Source organism: Pan paniscus, chromosome 10 (assembly GCF_029289425.2).
Source record: "Pan paniscus chromosome 10, NHGRI_mPanPan1-v2.0_pri, whole genome shotgun sequence".
NCBI lineage: Eukaryota > Metazoa > Chordata > Mammalia > Primates > Hominidae > Pan > Pan paniscus.
Genome location: NC_073259.2, coordinates 141,217,046 through 141,235,541, shown reverse-complemented (window position 1 = coordinate 141,235,541; position 18,496 = coordinate 141,217,046). Strand labels below are relative to the sequence as shown.

At 38.9% G+C, this 18,496-nt stretch overlaps 2 protein-coding genes across 6 annotated transcripts in view; one reads left to right on the top strand and one right to left on the bottom strand.

Annotated features, from left to right (window-relative positions):
- Window positions 1-18,496, top strand: part of ZNF891 (zinc finger protein 891) — a 25,664-nt gene extending 7,168 nt beyond the window's left edge. The window contains exon 2 of the mRNA XM_008967335.4: window positions 1,156-18,496. Coding sequence (XP_008965583.1) covers window positions 1,262-2,896 — 1,635 coding nt within the window. The 5' untranslated portion in view covers window positions 1,156-1,261 and the 3' untranslated portion in view covers window positions 2,897-18,496. The remainder of the gene's footprint in view (window positions 1-1,155) is intronic.
- ZNF140 (zinc finger protein 140) overlaps window positions 15,785-18,496 on the bottom strand; it is a 30,313-nt gene continuing 27,601 nt past the window's right edge. For all 5 annotated transcript variants that reach the window (XM_034934960.3, XM_055096474.2, XM_034934962.2 and 2 more), the window contains one exon: window positions 15,785-17,698. In XM_034934960.3, the coding sequence (XP_034790851.1) occupies window positions 16,557-17,698 (1,142 nt within the window). In that variant the 3' untranslated portion in view covers window positions 15,785-16,556. The remainder of the gene's footprint in view (window positions 17,699-18,496) is intronic.

Sequence of the window (18,496 nt, the reverse complement as noted above, 5' to 3'; positions counted from 1 at the left end):
TCTAAATAAAAATGTCAGTTCTATAATTTTGTCCATTAAAACTGAGTTCTATTGATGTACAGTATTCACAGAAAAGACTTGCATTTGACGGTTAACTACCTAGTCTTCCAAAAGTGAGAACTTTAAAAATATTAGTATAATAAATTGTTTTGTGATTTGTCATGATCCTTAAAGTCCCCAAGCATGTATCTTTTGTATTTACACTATATGTTATTTTGTTATTTATATTAAATCCATTATAAAAATTATCCAGGAAAGTACAATATCTAATGTTAATAGTTAGTGCCTCACTCCTAAACTTGGGAATGCAGTTCATGGTTCTTCCTTTGTCATTTGACCCCATTCAAGTGTTAGATAGAATAAATTATCATAGATGACAATATGGACTTTGGGGAGGGAGGTTAAACTGGAAGTAATAATCAAATGAACATCTGTTTCTTTATTCTAAGTTCCAGGGTACATGTGCAGAATGTGCAGGTTTGTTACATAAGTAAACATGTGCTGCACCTATCAACCCATCGCCTAGGTATTAAGCCTGGCATGCATTAGCTCTTTTTCCTAATGCTCTCCCTGCTGCCCTCGCCCCCCAGGCCCCAGTGCGTGTTCCCCACCCTGTGTCCATATGTTCTCATGGAAGTGAACATCTGTTTCAAAGTCACATATACACCTTTAACTTCAATAAAATTCATTGGTAGGATAGCAGCCAAGTTGTCAGTCCTGTAAGGTTATTCTTGTAAACAAGTTATAGAAGAAATTTATATGAAACAGGTGTGTTTCACAGGGAAATTGTTTGTTTTTCTGTCCCAAAAAGTTTAAAAAGTAGCAAATAGTACATTAAATTTAATTTGACAGCCATGCATTTTTTACTGGTTGGTTCTCTTTAGTTTACATTTTTAAAAATAACTCATGCCCCATTCACCCAGAGCTCAAAGTGGTCTGCAGGAGAAACCAGTACAAAGAATCAGGATGGCATTTCTTGAAGTGGGTAAGGATCGTTATATTGCATGTCAGTACAAATCCCAGTAAAGATTTTAAGCTGGTTAGACCTTGCTGAGAGGTAATGGGGAGGGTCTACAATTTTGTATTCACCTTTCCCCAAGTGGGGCCCTGTTTCCAGCTTTCTTCTTTTACCTGAACCTGCTTCTTTGGCTACAGGGAGAACTTCGGGTGAAATGCATCCCTCCTGTGACTGGATTGGAGACACAAGAACAGAAACATCCTGATCTCTCTACTCTACTGTGCAGGCTTATGTACTCATAAAATGGCAGTTATGGACCTATCCTCCCCATGGGCTTTAACTAAACAGGACTCTGCCTGTTTCCATCTGAGAAATGCTGAAGAGGAAAGGATGATTGCTGTATTTCTGACAACCTGGTTACAGGAACCAATGACTTTCAAAGATGTAGCTGTGGAGTTCACTCAGGAGGAGTGGATGATGCTGGATTCTGCTCAAAGAAGTCTGTACAGAGATGTGATGTTGGAAAACTATAGAAATCTCACCTCCGTGGAATATCAATTGTACAGGCTTACTGTGATCTCCCCATTGGATCAAGAAGAGATAAGGAATATGAAAAAGAGAATTCCCCAAGCCATCTGTCCAGACCAGAAGATTCAACCTAAAACCAAAGAATCAACTGTGCAGAAAATTTTGTGGGAGGAACCATCCAATGCAGTGAAAATGATAAAACTCACAATGCATAATTGGTCCTCCACATTAAGAGAAGACTGGGAATGCCATAAGATCAGAAAACAGCATAAGATTCCAGGGGGACATTGGAGGCAAATGACATATGCCCCAAAGAAAACAGTATCTCAGGAGCTATTCCGTGACTATCATGAATTAGAGGAAAACTCTAAACTTAGATCAAAACTTATTTTTCCACAGAGCATTTTCACCAGTAAACATTGCCAAAAATGTTACTCAGAGATTGGATGTTTGAAACACAATTCAATCATAAACAATTATGTGAAAAACTCTATAAGTGAGAAGCTCTATGAAAGTCATGAATGTGATACAACTCTATGGCATCTTCAGAGAAATCAAACAGTACAAAAAGAGTACACATATTCTAAACATGGAATGCACTTCACACATAATATGTTTCCTGTACCTAACAATTTGCATATGGCACAGAATGCCTGTGAATGTAATAAAGATGAAACGCTGTGTCATCAATCATCCCTTAAGAAACAAGGACAAACTCATACTGAAAAGAAACATGAATGCAATCAATGTGGAAAAGCCTTCAAAAGGATTTCTAATCTTACTTTATACAAGAAAAGTCACATGGGTGAGAAACAATATGAATGTAAAGAATGTGGTAAAGTGTTCAATGATTCCTCAACCTTAAGGAGACATGTAAGAACTCACACTGGAGAGAAACCCTATGAATGTAATCAATGTGGAAAAGCTTTCAGTCAGAAAACATCCCTTAAGGCTCACATGAGAACTCACACTGGAGAGAAACCTTATGAATGTAATCAGTGTGGAAAATCCTTTGGCACAAGCTCTTACCTTATAGTGCACAAGAGAATACACACTGGAGAAAAACTCTATGAATGCAGTGAGTGTGGAAAAGCCTTCAACACGAGCTCTCACCTTAAAGTTCATAAGAAAATTCATACCGGAGAGAATCTTTATGAATGCAGTGACTGTGGGAAAGTTTTCAGTGGGGTCTCATCCCTTAGAATGCATATAAGAACTCACACTGGAGAGAAACCCTATGAATGTAAGGAATGTAGGAAAGCCTTCAGTGTTTCCTCTTCCCTTAGGAGGCATGTGAGAATTCACACTGGAGAGAAACCCTATGAATGTATTCAATGTGGAAAAGCCTTCAGTCAGAGCTCTTCACTTATTATACACAAGAGAATTCATACTGAGAGAGAAACCCTGTAAGTGTTATGAATGTGGAATTGCTGTTTTCATTGTCTTAAGGTGGATTCCAAGCTCCTTGTCTCAGTCTTTGTTCTCTAAAATAACCATTTAAGGTTACAAATGGCTCTTTTTTTAATATAACATTTTGTTCTATAAATACTAATTATGACTTTTTTTGATCCATGGCTGTTTAGAATTAGGTATTTTTAATATGTGAGGTAGGTATATTTTCAGTTATCTTTTTATTGTTGGTTTCTAGGTTAATTCCATTGTGTTCAGAGAATCTGGACTATATTTTACTGCTTTGTTGGTGTTTTTATGAAAGTTGTTTTCTGGCCCAGTGAGATTGGTATTGCTAGCAGCCAACCAAACATTTGAGCTCATCTTTCCTTACTAATGAATTCCATCTTAGCCAAGAACAATAAGGTCTCTGGTTATAGAACGCTTCTTTGACTTCTTGTAGCTAAGGGTAGCCATATCATTCATTCTTGCTGATTCAAAAATAGACATATCACTGGGAACAGAACTATCTATCTTGTCCTCTACTTTTTGCACTTCATCTTTGTCCCTGTGAATTGGCCATTCCTGAAGCTGCTGAAAGAGCTACCTTGTGATCATGAAAATGACAGCTGTAGCCAAGGGATGAAGTAGAAGAAAGAGATCCCTGTTCCTCAAAGAAATCTTTAAATAGTTGTACCAGCCCTGCACTACTTGTATCTGGATATGTTCCTACATGAGAAAAATAAGGTTTTTTGTTTGTTTTTGAAGATGGAGTCTCGCTCTGTTGCCCAGGCTGGAGTGCAGTGGCACAATCTCAGCTCACTGCAACCTCCACCTCCCAGGTTCAGGTGATTCTCCTGCCTCAGCCTCCTGAGTAGCTGGGATTACAGGCACCACCGCCATGCCTGGCTAATTTTAGTATTTTTAATAGAGACGGGGTTTCACCATGTTGGCCAGGTTGGTCTCAAACTCCTGACCTCAGGTGATCCACCCACCTAGGCCTCCCAAAGTGTTGGCATTACAGGCGTGAGCCACTGTGCCCGGCCAAGAAAAATATGTTAATTGATTTTTTCTTTTTTCTTTTTTTTTTTTCTTTTTTTTTTCAATTTTTCAGACAAAGTCTCTGTCTCTCAGGCTAGAATGCAGTGGTGTGGTCCCAGCTCATTGCAACCTCGACCTCCTGGGCTCAGGTGATCCACCACAGTCTCCTCAGTAGTTGGGATCACAAATGCATGCCACCATGCCTGGCTAATTTTAAATATATATATTTTGTAGAGACAGGCTCTTCCTACATTGCTCAGACTGGTCTCAAACTCCTGGGCTCAAGCGGTCCTCCTGCCTTTGCCTCCCAAAGTGCTAGGATTCCAGGCATGAGTTACCATGCCTGGCTCTTACTGATTTTTTTTTAAAGCACTACATAAATACAGTCAACGCAGTCACCATATTGTAGAAAAACAGAGGTATATACAGTTAAATGTTTTATGTTGGATGTACACATTTGAAGAGGAACATAGAAAAAAAGTATGGAAAAGGAATGTTGACCGAGCTTTTATGCTTAAGCAGCAGATGAAGATAGAACCAAGATCACTGAAAGCAAGTGTTTAGAACAGCAAAAAGAGTATCCCAACATTTCAGCATTGGAACTACAGAAAGTTTTCAGACAGAGGGGAAGTTACCAATTTTAAATGCTAAGTAAAGCATGAGATTTTGCTGCTTGATCTTGCAGATACTGACCAGATTAGTTCTAACAAAATATGGAAGGAGTGGCATACGGTGGAAGAAAGAAGGCAGTAGCTGCTGTTGTAGTTATTCATGTTAGCCTCAGAGGATGGTGAGACATCCAGATGAAGAGGTTGGTACGCAATTCTAGAACTGAGGAGGTGTCTAGATAGAGATATAAATTTTAGTGACATCAGTAAAGAGACAATAACAGGCTTTGGAAGGTGAGTAAGAATGAAAAGGGAATGTCTGCCACCTACCCTGAAGACATACATTTAAAGGAACTATAGTAGAGAGATAAGAGGAAAACAAGAAGAGTGGAGTTTCACTGAACCAAGACAAACAAGTTTCAAAAAGGAAGGTGAAGTTGGCCGGGTGTGGTGGTTCACGCCTGTAATCCTGGCACTTTGAGAGGCTGAGGCAGGCGGATCACAGGGTCAGATCGAGACCATCCTGGCCAACATGGTGAAACCCTGGTTCTACTAAAATACAAAAATCAGCCGGGTGTGGTGGCACATGCCTGTAGTCCCAGCTACTCAGGAGCTGAGGCAGAAGAATCACTTGAACCCGGGAGGCAGAGGTTGCAGTGAGATGAGATCTCACCACTGCACTCCAGCCTGGTGACAGAGCAGGACTTCATCTCAAAAAAAAAAAAAAAAAAAAAAGGAAGGTGAAGGTAAACGTTTTTAGTGTTACTTAGGGATCCAATTAGATGAAGTCTAACAAGGTAAACATACAGCCAAGTGAAGATCATTTGTGATTGTAGTTGGAAATAACATAGTGGTACATAATGAAGATGGTTGCTAGATTGGGCTGACTTTAGGAATCAATAAAGGGCAAAGAAGTAAAGACTGGATGTAGACAAGTTTGAATAATAGGAGAAAGGGTAGTAGCTGGAGAGATTTGGAGTAAAGAGATAATATGTTTAAAATATGAAAAACTAGAACATGTTTGAATTCTAATGTGATGAACGTAGTATGGTGAGGTTTAATATGCAGCTTAATAAAGTTTAATATAAGCTTCTGAGAATGGGGTGTAGATGTTTAGAGCACAAACAAAAGTATTGGTTTTTGCCATGAGGCGAAGGGATACTCCCATCATTCTTTCAGGAGTAGAAAAATGGGTGGGTTGGTTTAAATTACTTGTTTATGTATTTACACCTAACTGTACTAAGCAGTGATCAGAATATGTGAACTGTATAATGTTTTGTGTTTCCTAAGAACTGTGTGGCAGCCACTGCTAATTACTAACCAAATATATATATTTTTTATTCTTTATGAATAGATCTTCAGTTTTGCTAACAGTAGTATTGTATTTAGCTACAAAACTACTTATCCCAACCTCTTTATAGCCTTGATGCCATTTCTACTGTTCCTGGCCAGTAAAATATAGATATATGATTATAGGTTTCATGGTAAGATTATCTGCTAAGAGGAAGGTGGATGAAATACTGCAAGGAGGTTTTAGTGAAGAAGATCTCTATGTATTTGAAAGTCCTTCCAATTTATCAATAGAGCCATCAGTGGAGAAGACAGCAAAGCAAGTAGCAAAGTCTACGTGATTGAGGAGAGGTCATTTAAATAAAAGATAGCAAGGAAGAGAGGGAGAAAGTGGTATAACTAGATGGTATGAGCTTCAAAGGACGGAGTGGTTTTCTCCAGGCTGCAATGGTTAGAAGCAGTGTTAGGGAGTAAGGAAGATACTGATCCCACTTCCAACCTGTGGATATGTGGAATACATGAGAATAAGCCCCCTTGTGATGTGATTGTTGTCAGGTAGGTGTTTTTTCTTTCCCAGGGAACAGCCAAGTTTAAATTAATGAAAGGAAATGTTCAGGGAAATAGTTGAGGATATTAAGGGAGTTTATTAAGGGAATCTCAGAGGGCACCATGAAAGAGTCTCCAGAAGGGCAGGGATTTAGGGTTTCTGGCTTTGGCCTGAGGAATACAGGAGATTGTAATGACATTATTGATAGAGGAAAAAAGACCAGATCAGGGGCTATGACCAGTGAAAACAAAATTTAGAGGGAGTATAGGTTAAATCCCAGCAGTCTATAAGAAGATGATGGGTATTTAGGTCTACTGGGATTCATTTGTAGCTTGGAAAGGAGAGCCTGCAGTCATGCTGTGAAACCAAGTGGTTTCAGGTGTTAGCAGCCCTGGTGGGTATAGCACTAGCCATCAGTAGTTAGAAAATGGTCCCAACTGGCCGGGTGCAGTGGCTCACGCTTGTAATCCCAGCACTTTGGGAGGCCGAGGCAGGCGGATCACGAGGTCAGGAGATCGAGACCATCCTGGCTAACATGATGAAACCTCGTCTCTACTAAAAATACAAAAAATTAGCCAAGTGTGGTGGTGGGCGCCTGTAGTACCAGCTACTCGGGAGGCTGAGGCAGGAGAATGCTGTGAACCCGGGAGGCGGAGGTTGTGGTAAGCCGAGATCGCACCACTGCATTCCGGCCTGGGTGACAGAGCAAGACTCCGTCTCAAGAAAATCGTCCCAACTGCATGTGGTCCTTGGGTGAGATCATCTTAAGGAGTACTCAGCAAGGGATTGTAGTTTGCTTGGTTAGGACTGGAATTTACACTCTAATTTTGGCCCAGTGATCTTGGAACAGATTGAGCATCTCAAATCTGAAAATCTGAAATTCAGAATGCTCCAAAACCTGAAACCTTGTGCGCCGATGTGACTTTCAAAAGAAATGCTCATTGGAGCATTTAAAATTTTGGATTTTCAGATTTGTGATGCTCAACTAGTAGGTATAATGCAAATATTCCAAAATCCAAAACAGTTCTGGTCCCAAGTATTTTGAATAAGGAATACTCATCCTGTACACCAGCAGGTAGACTCAGGCACAGTCTCGCCCGGCATCTCACCTGGATTTTATTGCAATAGCCTCCTAACTGGTTTCTCTGACTTGAATCATACTTTCCTTTAGTATGTTTTCTATGCAGCTGCCATGGTATCCTATTAAAAAACAAAACAAAACAAAAACTTTGTGGTTTTTAATAATAAAACTAATACATGCATAGGAGAAAACAATGTAAATAACTTCTGCCCTACACAGAAGGGAAACCCTGGATTCTACTGCCTTAAAAAATTAATATCGTAGGTGAATGTGCATTCTGTCAGACTTTATGTACATACAAACATTTTATAAAAATTGAGTTATACCTTTTATCCCACATCTTTTTTTTTTTTTTTTTGAGAAGGAGTTTTGCTTTTTCCCAGGCTGGAGTGCAGTGGCATGTTCTCGGCTCACAGCAACCTCTGCCTCCTGGGTTCAAGCAATTCTCCTGCCTCAGCCTCCCAAGTAGCTGGGATTACAGGCATGTGCCACCACTCCTGGCTAATTTTGTATTTTTAGTAGAGACAGGGTTTCTCCATGTTGGTCAGGCTGGTCTCAAACTCCTAACCTCAGGTGATCCGCCCGCCTCAGCCTCCCAAATTGTTGGGATTGTGAGGCCATCGCCCCCAGCCTATCTAACATCTTTTTAAACATCTTTCCATGTCAGTGCATGTAGTTCTATTTCATTTGTAATAGCTGCTTAGTATTTGATTATATGCTTGTACCATAATGTATTTGATCCATTTGCCTCCAGAGTTTTTATAACAATACTGCAATCAATAATATTGTTTATATATTGTGCTTTCCTGTCAACTGTTCTCTACACTTCCCAGGGTGATCCATCTAAAGTACTAACCTGATCACATAAGATTTCACTTTTAATCTTCTTCTGGCCTTTTTCTCCAGTTAAGATAAAATCTTTTTACAAGACCTTGCTCAAACTCTTGCCTTTTCAGGCCTTATCTCTGGTTATTCCCTTTATCTTCACTGTCTCCCTAATTTAACCTGTCCTATTTATCCTTTAGGTATTGTGTCCTTCATCTGCTTTAACAATACTTGTCACACTTTCACACTGTATTGCCTGTTTGTGTATTGTGCCCTCTACACTGTAAGTTTTGGTAAGGTGGGAACTTTGTCTAAATTTTTCATTGTTTTATTTCTTGGCCCAGTGTAGGTGTTCAGTTAAATATTTACGGTTCTTCAGCAAATTTTGTGCCTTTTCTTTTACTTACCATTCTAGTGGAAGTTTAACTTAAAAGCTATTTAAGTGATTGTAAGGTAAAAGTTGCAAGGAGGTGGGTGCAATGGCCTGTGCCTGTAGTCCTATCTACTCTGGAGGCTGAGGTGGGAGGATTGCTTGAGCCCAGGAGTTTGAGACCAGCCTGAGTAACATGAGACTCCATTATAGTAAAAATGCATGGAATTAATTTTTCTTCTAGGTATAGGAAAATGTTGCACCATAACAGGTGTGCAGAAACTAAGACTGTTGGGACAACAGCAGTTTAATGTTATTTATATTATGTCCCTCTCCTAGTCCTTCTCCTCTCTTCCCTCATCCCACTCACCACCACCCCATTCACTACACAGACTTATTTTTTGTAGAGCAAGTGTTCATATTCTGTTCCATTATGTATTATAATATGAAAAGGGATGAGTTGACCAAGTATTGGTGAGTGTGTCGTATACTTGCTTTAGACTACCAATGGAAGCATAAATTAGTACAAACTTACTGGGTGGGTGTGGTGGCTCACATCTGTAATCCCAGCACTTTGAGAGGCTGAGGTGAGTAGATTGCTTGAGCCCAGGAGTTTGAAACCAGCCTAGGCAACATGGCAAAACCCCATCTCTACCAAAAAAAAAAAAATTACCCATGGTAGCATGAATCTGTGGTCCCAGCCACTAGGGATGCTGGGGTAGGAAGATCACTTGAGCTGCAGTGGGGTTGAGTCTGCAGTGAGCTGTGTGCACCACTGCACTCCAGCCTGGGTGACAGAGTAAGACCCTGTCTAAAAACAAAAACAAACCAAAAAAAACTTGGGACAGTAAAGCAATAAATGTCCAAAGCTGGAATATTTATACCCTTTAAATATTTAAAACCCAGCAATTTTAAACTGAGATTTTATAAAAGGATTCTTCATGTATAAGTAACAATATTCACCTCAGTTTCATGCCCTAGTGAAAAACTGGAAAATTCCTAAATTCCCAGTAACAGTCAATAAAATGGAATATAATGCAGTCACTAAAATGTATTTCTGTGTGGATTGACATGTGGAGATATATTTGATACATTATGAATTTTAAACAGTCACAAAATATGGTATGACCTTTTAATGCATGTTATAAATATGTGTGTGTGCATTGAAAATATGGAAAGACATAACACCAAAGTTTTATCAATGGTTATGTCATAATTTTTTTCTTTTGTCTTTTTTTAAGATGTCTAGTTTAGTGAACAGAGCTGTGGTCTATTTCTTAAAAATAATTCTATCATTAACTTTTTAATAAATACTTTTTAAAGCATGATTTTAATATCTTCAAAGTTGTAAAGTAAATAATTTGCTTAGGCTGTTGTTGGACACATAGATTCTTTTCATTTTTTTAAATACCAGATTTAAAAAATTAAAAAATATATTTTTATATTTTATAAATAAATATATTTTATAAATATATTTTTAATAAATAAATATAAATACATATATATATATATTTTTTTTTTTGAGACAGAGTCTTGCTCTGTCGCCCAGGCTGTAGTGCAGTGGCACGATCTCTGCTCACCGCAAGCTCCACCTCCCGGGTTCATGCCATTCTCCTGCCTCAGCCTCCCGAGTAGCTGGGACTACAGGCGCATGCCACCATGCCCAGCTAATTTTTTGTATTTTTAGTAGAGACGGGGTTTCACCGTATTAGCCAGGATGGTCTCGATCTCCTGACCTCGTGATCTGCCCGTCTCGGCCTCCCAAAGTGCTGGGGAAAATATATTTTTTAACTTACCATTTCTATCTCCTACCTTTTAAAGGCAAACTTTTTGAAAGTGTTGATAAAGGGTGTGGATACTTTTTAGACTTCCTCTTACTCTAGGCAGAATTCAAAATATGAAGGATACAAATAAGTTTCTCTGATAAGAACAGGGAATTGTGTTAGAAAAAGCAGTCAGGGCTAGGCACAGTGGCGCACGCCTGTAATCCCAGTGTTTTTGGGAGGCAGAGGTGGGTGGATTGCTTGAGCTCAAGAGTTCAAGACCAGCCTGGGCAACATGGTGAAACCCCATGTCTACTAAAAATACAAAAAATAGCTGGGCGTGGTGGCACGCGCCTGTAGTCCCAGCTACTGGGAGGCTGAGGCAGGAGAATCACTTGAACCCAGGAGGCGGAGGTTGCAGTGAGCCAAGATAGTGCCACTGCACTCCAGCCTGGGTGACAGAGCAAGACTGTGTCTCAAAAAAAAAAAAAAGGTCTCCATGAGAAAATAACATTTAACTTGAAATACGAAGGTAAAGAAGGAGTAGGGAGCTCCTTCTTCTGGCTCCATGGGCAGAGGTGGAGGGACAGAGGAAGAGCTTTCTAAATAGAACAGCAAGAGCAAAAGGACTCATCAGGATTTGACATATTTGTGGAAAAGAAAGTAAGTCCAGTAAATGGAAAACTGTTAGGCAAAGGGGTAAGGAGAAGAGTATATGAAACCAGATTGAAAGGAGGCAGGGGCCAGATAAAGACCTTGCTAGCTATGACATGAGTTTATACTTTATTTGAAGAGTTATGAGGAACTATTTAAGTTTTTCAGAGATTGAAATTATTTGTTTTAAAAAGATCACATTTTTGTATAAAAAAATCTTGAGAGACTAGGAAGCTATTTGCAATAGTTCATGTATGAAATTTGAATGCCAAAAACTAATTTCCTTAGCATTCACTTATTTATTTATTTTTCTTTATTTTTTAATTTTCTGTAAGTTACTGGGTTTCCTTTTTAATTTTTCCATAAGTTGCATTCACTTTTTAAAAGACAATGAGATTTGTTTTAGCATAAACAGGAAATTCATGGCTAATACATGTCATGACTTAAATTCACCTCTAACTTAAGAAATGCATGTCAAATACATAAAATTATATTTTCTACCTATGAGCACAGTTTCATGGGAGTTTTGATTTTTCTAAAATATTTTTTGATGCAATATCCATTTTTTTCCATGCAATTTTGTCCTTTGTGATATTGAGGGTGTTCATGATGCAGAATTTATTTTAAAAAATTATTTCTGTAATATTTATTTCTCCCTTTTTTTGAGACAGTGTCTCACTCTTGCCCAGACTGGAGTGTAGTGGCACAATCTCAGCTCACTGCCACCTCAACCTTCAGGGCTCATGTGATCCTCCTACCTCAGCCTCCTCAGTTGTGGGGACCACAGGCATGTGCTATCACACCTGGATAATTTTTTTATTTGTATTTTTTGTAGAAATGGGGTCTCACTGCATTGCCCAGGCTGGTATCAAACTCCTGGGCTCAAGCAATCTTTCTGCCTTGGCCTCCCAAAGTGCTGGGTTACATAATTTATTTTTGTTTTGTTTTGTTTTCTTAAAAGAATTGTTAACATACCAGATTAATTTTTTACACTTTTTGCCACTTTTTCTGTGTCCTGCCTTTTAAAGGCAGACTTTTTGAACGAGTTGCTAAGGACTCAGACTCTTTCTTCCAAATCAATCATACCCAATAGGCAGGTTTTGCTACCTCTCTTTGCTCTGAAATTTCTTGGATCTCTTCAGAGGGATTTAACAAATTTCCTGTCCTTTTTCTCTTTTCTTTTTCTTTTGTTGGTTTTGTTTTTTTTTGTTTTGTTTTGTTGAGATGGAATCTTGCTTTGTCGCCCAGGCTGGAGTACAGTAGCGTGATCTCGGCTCACTGCAACCTCCACCTCCTGGGTTCAAGTGATTCTCCATGCCTCAGCCTCCGTGAGTAGCTTGGATTACAGGCATGCACCGCCACACCCAACTAATTTTTTGTATTTTTAGTAGCAATGGGGTTTCACCATGTTGGCCAGGCTGATTTTAAACTCTTGACCTCAAGTGATCTGCCTGCCTCAGCCTCCCATGCTGGGATCATGCTGGGATCATGCTGGGATTACAGGCACAAGTCACTTAGCCCACCTTACATACATTGATGTATGATAGAAAATTCTTTTGGGCACATCACAGCAACAAAAGTTAACCCAGCTTTACCTATTTGTGAGTATCTTAAGTCTCCCAAAGCATTTGATTGTTGCTTTCCAAGAAAACACAGAATTGTGGTCATTCTCCCATGACTATTCTTTACTAATATTGATTGCATCTGTTGTTCTATCCCCTTTCTGCATTCATAGTAACTTCTTTTTCCAATGCTGAAGATTAGTTTTAATAACCTTTTGGGAGACTTTTAAAAAACTTTTTTTTCCTGAAGAATAATACATAAAGGCATGCAGCTTTATGAATTTCCCCAAATAGAACACACTTAACCAGTCCCCAGATCATGAGAGCCAAATTAATACTTTTACTACTTTTGCAATATTCCTAGACTCATCTTTTAAACGTCTCCCTCCTTTCTTGTGCTATTGTCGTGCTATTTACTTCGGTGTATTTTATAATCCACCAGATATTGTTATGAAAGTCAGTATTTATATCAGAGTTGACAAACTTTGTCTGAAGGTCCTGAGAGTAAATATTCTAGGTTTTCTTTTTTTTTGAGACGGAGTCTCGCTCTGTCACCCAGGCTGGAGTACAGTGGTGCAATCTCAGCTCACTGCAAGCTCCGCCTCCCAGGCTCACGCCATTCTTCTGCTTCAGCCTCCCAAGTAGCTGGGACTACAGGCGTCTGCCACCACGCCCGGCCAATATTCTAGGTTTTGCAGGCCATATATGGTAACTGTTGCATATTCTTATTTTTCTAAGCAGCTTTTTAAAGATGTTAAAATCATTCTTAGCTCAAAGGCCTTGATTTGGTCCATAGACCATAATTTCCCAACACCTGACTTGTATTTATCAATATATTTACCCCTCCAGTGTTATTTATTTCTGCATTTCCAAGTTTCTAAGATCATTTCATACTGCCTGAAAAACTAGTATTTCTTTTAGCATAAGAATGCTACCGTAAATTTCCTCTATTTTTATTCTGAAACATCTTTATTTCTGAAGGATATTTTAGCTCAGTATGAAAAGAGGTTAGCAGTTTTTCACAGTGTACATATGAGCCCCCCGTCCCCCACTGCAATAGTTTTTCTTGAAGGGACCTGCCTCTCCCTTAGTTGAGAATATTTAAGTGAACTGGCTTCAACCATATGTCAAGTAGTATGTTTGTGGGCTATCCATTTATTTCTAGGAACCCTATGATCATTTAGTCATTGCCACCTATATGGTTAAAAATCTCATTACCAGTGCATCCCTTGGACTCTTGTGCAGATTTTACCCAACCCCTCCCATGCCAAGATCCTATGATCTCTACTGAAATTGGGATCTTACTTTCATTATAGAAGTTCTGCATCATCTGCAGTCTAGAGAGGGTGGGTACCACAGAGTTGTCCAAGGATGGTGGTAAACTCCTCACCAATGTATTTCTTAATACCCTGACAGGAGTGTCTTTTGGCCTTTCTCTGGCTAAGGGAAAAAATGAACATAATAATTCATTCTGATAGTTACATCTCCCTCTAAAGCAGAGGTGTCCAATCTTTTGGTTTCCCTGGGCTACACCAGAAGAAGAATTTTCTTGAGCCACAATAACTGATAGCTATCATTAGTGTTCACGTATTTTATACGTGGCCCAAGACATTTCTTCCAATGTGGCCCAGGGATGCCAAAAGACTGGACACTGGATTCCATCCAGTATGACTTTTAAGATATCTAAGAAGATTTTGCTACACTTATTACAATGGTAGTTTTCCCACAGTGTAATTCTCTGATATAGGTTTGAAATATTGCAGAAATTCACTCTACATTCATTTATACAGTTGCTTTTTCTCCTACAAGAGTATTAAAATTTAAGTATTGCATTGTAATTGAAGGCATTCCCAAATCACTGTGTTTGTATCACTTTGGTTAATTGGAGATTGCTCCAAAGTAAACGTTCTCAATGTTGGCTGCACTCAACAAAAACTAGAGAGCAAAGATTTGATGTAGTCAGGGGTTGGCCAAGTTTTTCTGTAAAGGGCTAGATAGTAAATGTTTAACCTTTATGGCTGTATATTAAACTCTTCAGTTGTAGAGGTAAGGAGCCATAGACTATGTAAATGAATACCTGGCCCATGGGCTGTAGCTTGATGACCTCTGATATAGTTCATGAGGTGCATCCCCACAGAGTAAACAGTAGGAAGGAAAGTGGATGTGGAGCAGATAATGGGAGAAATTCAGTATACTCTTAAATAAATAAATAATGAATTTTTAATATCCTAATATTGCTGACAGGGTAACTTGATTTTTACCCTGATACAAGCCATTCTTGCCTGAGAAAACCAAATCAGATACTAGATACCCATATGTAATAAGGCATGCTGCTTGAGGACACCAAATCAGATATTAAATACCCATATGTAATAAGGCATGCTGCTTGAGAAAATCAAATCAGATATTAGATACCCATACGTAGTAAGGCATGCTGCTTGTATTCGAGTCAGACTGTACACTATTGTAAGATAAATCAGCCTCTCTGAAACAACTCTTAGGGAAACTGGAGAAGCTTCTAAATGTATGTACCAATATGGCATGCCAATGGCAGGTTTGAGGAAATACACTTCTGCTAATGTATTCAGAACTCTAGTACATGTAAATAAGGTGTTTTTGGGCTAAAACTTTTATAAATTTCACCTCTTACAAAATTACTTATATTTATCTACTAACACCTCCTACAAATGTGCCCTCAATGCAGCCATTACATTAATGCTCACTAAATTCATTCCTACTCATATTCTCTACCTCTCTTTCTACAAAATAAAATTGCTTACCTTCCTGATTAAGGCAAACTAACCCTGATGGTGTGAGCTTTGTCAGCTGGGCAGGTGGTAATGCCAGAACAGTTTTAAATACATGCTTACAAAAGAACGGTTTTCACTGTACATGGAACAAAACAGGAAGAATACCTTGGTAATTTTCTGTGATGTATCTTATACTTGTTTCACACTGAATAACAAATGTCTATAGTCAGATTCAAGGATAACTGTCAGCATTACCTTAAATCCAAACTCTGTCTGAAAGTTAAAACCATAAAACACCTAAAAACACTTTGTTATGTTTGTATGTTTCAACAAAAAAACTACTCTTTATTTTTTATGTCAATATTGTAGTTACATTTTCAGAATCACATGCTGTGGGAAAAAATCAGCAAGCAGAAGGTTTATAATAAACCAAAAGATTTATTTAAACATTTTCTGAATTCACTTAAAAAACAAAAAGGAATCCCCCTTCCCTCAAAATAGAACCCTTTCCTACAGATTCCATCCAGTATGACTTTTCAGATATCTAAGGAGATTTTGCTACACTTATTACAATGGTAGTTTTCCCACAGTGTAATTCTCTGATATAGGTTTGAAATATTGCAGAAAGTCACTCTACATTCATTTATACAGTTGCTTTTTCTCCTACAAGAGTATTAAAATTTAAGTATTGCATTGTAAATGAAGGCATTCCCAAATCACTGTGTTTGTATCACTTTGCTTAAATATGAATTTTCTGATCTCCAAAGTGCATCTTTGTAAAGCTCATCCCTTGCCCATGCATTCTGTCCTGGTTGACAGATGTGGAATGAGGGCTAATCTCTGGCTTTCTCCAATCTATTGGATATGTATTCTTTCCTGGTAGGAATTTACACACGTAAAGTAAGGGACTCCTACCAAATGAAGTCTTCTCAACATTACCAGATGGAAGAATCTCTCAACAATATTGATTTCACCTTGTTATTGCAAAAAAAAATAAGAGTGGTTATTAATGGCTTTTCCACATATTCCTGGGTTTTTTTTTCTCCAGGGTGGTGAATAAAGTGTGGGCCATATTACTTCACAGTCATCACTTTCACATAAGGCTTCTTTCCAGGAGTTCTCTGAAGTAAGGCATTATACTTCTTTTTAAAAAATTCCATACATTCATAGTTTTTCTTTGCAGTGTAAATTCACTGGTGTTCAGTAAGGAATGAGTGGTAATTAAATGAATTTTCATATTCATAGGGGTTGTCAAGAGTGTGTGTCCTCTGATGTTTAGCAAGGTTTGAGCTCCAGCTGAAGGATTTGTTGCATACCTTACATACATAGGGTTTCTCTCCAGTATGAGTTCTCTGATGTAGAATGAGGGAAAAGCTCCGGCTGAAGGCTTTATCACATTCAGCACACGCATAGGGTTTCTCTCCAGTGTGAATCTTCGTATGTTGAATAAGGGATGCGTGCCAAGTGAAAACTTTACCACATTCATCACATTCATAGAGCTTTTCTCCAGCATGAATTCTCTGATGTTTAATAAGGAATGAGTGACAACGGAAAGCTTTCCTACATTCATTACATTCATACGGGGTTTTGGTTGTATGGATGCTCTGATGTCGAGTAAGGTGTGAGAAACGGCGAAATGCCTTCCCACATTCAATGCATTCATAAGGTTTCTCTCCAGTATGTGTAATCTGGTGGCGAATGAGTTCTGAGCCACTGCTAAATGCTTTACCACATTTCCTACATATATATTGTTTCTTTCCTATGTGAATTCTCTGATGTCGAGTGAGGTTGGAGGCACGGCTAAAGGCCTTTCCACACTCAGTACATTCATAAGGTTTCTCCCCAGTGTGCGTTCTCTGGTGTTCAATAAGAAATGAAAGGTAACTGAATGTTTTATTACAGTCCTTACACTCATGGGGTTTCTTTCCAGTATGTATCATTTGGTGTTTCACAAGGTTTGAAATCTGGCTAAAGGTTTTGCCACATTCCTTACATGCATATGGTTTCTCTCCAGTATGAGTCCTCTGGTGTAACACTAGGGAAAAGCGTCGACCAAAAGTTTTTCCACATTCATGGCATCCATAGGGCCTCTCCACAGTACTGATATTCATATGTTGAGCCAGGGCTTCTTGATGAGAGACTGTTACTTTCCTAATACATCCCTGATTTTCTTGCAGCATCTCAGTATGATCCTTGCATTTCCAGCCTCCTTTAAAACTGGAATACACAGGGCCTTGACTTAGAATTCTTTCCATGATCAAATACTGGGATGAGTCATCATAAATGACATTTTTTGGTGAAAAGTCTTTGATCTCACCACTTGACTCTGAAACTGAAAGACACCAAAAAAAAGTGAATGTTTCTTTTTCCTGTATTGAATAAAATAAGGCCATTTCTCCCTTCTTTAGCAACAGAATGAAGTTTTTTGTTTGTTTGTTTTTGTTTTTTTTTTTTTTTGAGACGGAGTCTCGCTCTGTCGCCCAGGCTGGAGTGCAGTGGCGCGATCTCGGCTCACTGCAAGCTCCGCCTCCTGGGTTCACGCCATTCTCCTGCCTCAGCCTCCCGAGTAGCTGGGACTACAGGCGCCCGCTACCACACCCGGCTAATTTTTTGTATTTTTAGTAGAGACGGGGTTTCACCGTGTTAGCCAGGATGGTCTCGATCTCCTGACCTCGTGATCCGCCCGCCTCGGCCTCCCAAAGTGCTGGGATTACAGGCGTGAGCCACCGCGCCCGGCCCAGAATGAAGTTTTAAAAAATCTTATCAATAGCAGCTTTCACAGCTGTGACTGAAATCTGAGTAGTATGCCCAGAACTTCAGAAAAGATCAAACAGAGATAGACATATAGGTAAATAAAGAGAAAGAGTAAACATAAGTAAGTGAAAGAGCAGGGAAAATAGAGCTATCAGGAAGTATTTGTGAAGGATAGGTTGCTAGTCTTCTTCACCACCATTTAAACGGTATTTACTGCCAGAATTATCTAAAAATGGCAATTTCATAATGCTGCTACTAAACACTAAGTGTTCGTCAGATTGCACAAAGACATTAGATTCTGTTCATTTAGTGCCTCTGGAACATCTTATAATAACTTAATCTAAATGAAAAATAAAGCGGTTTCTCTGAAAACTTG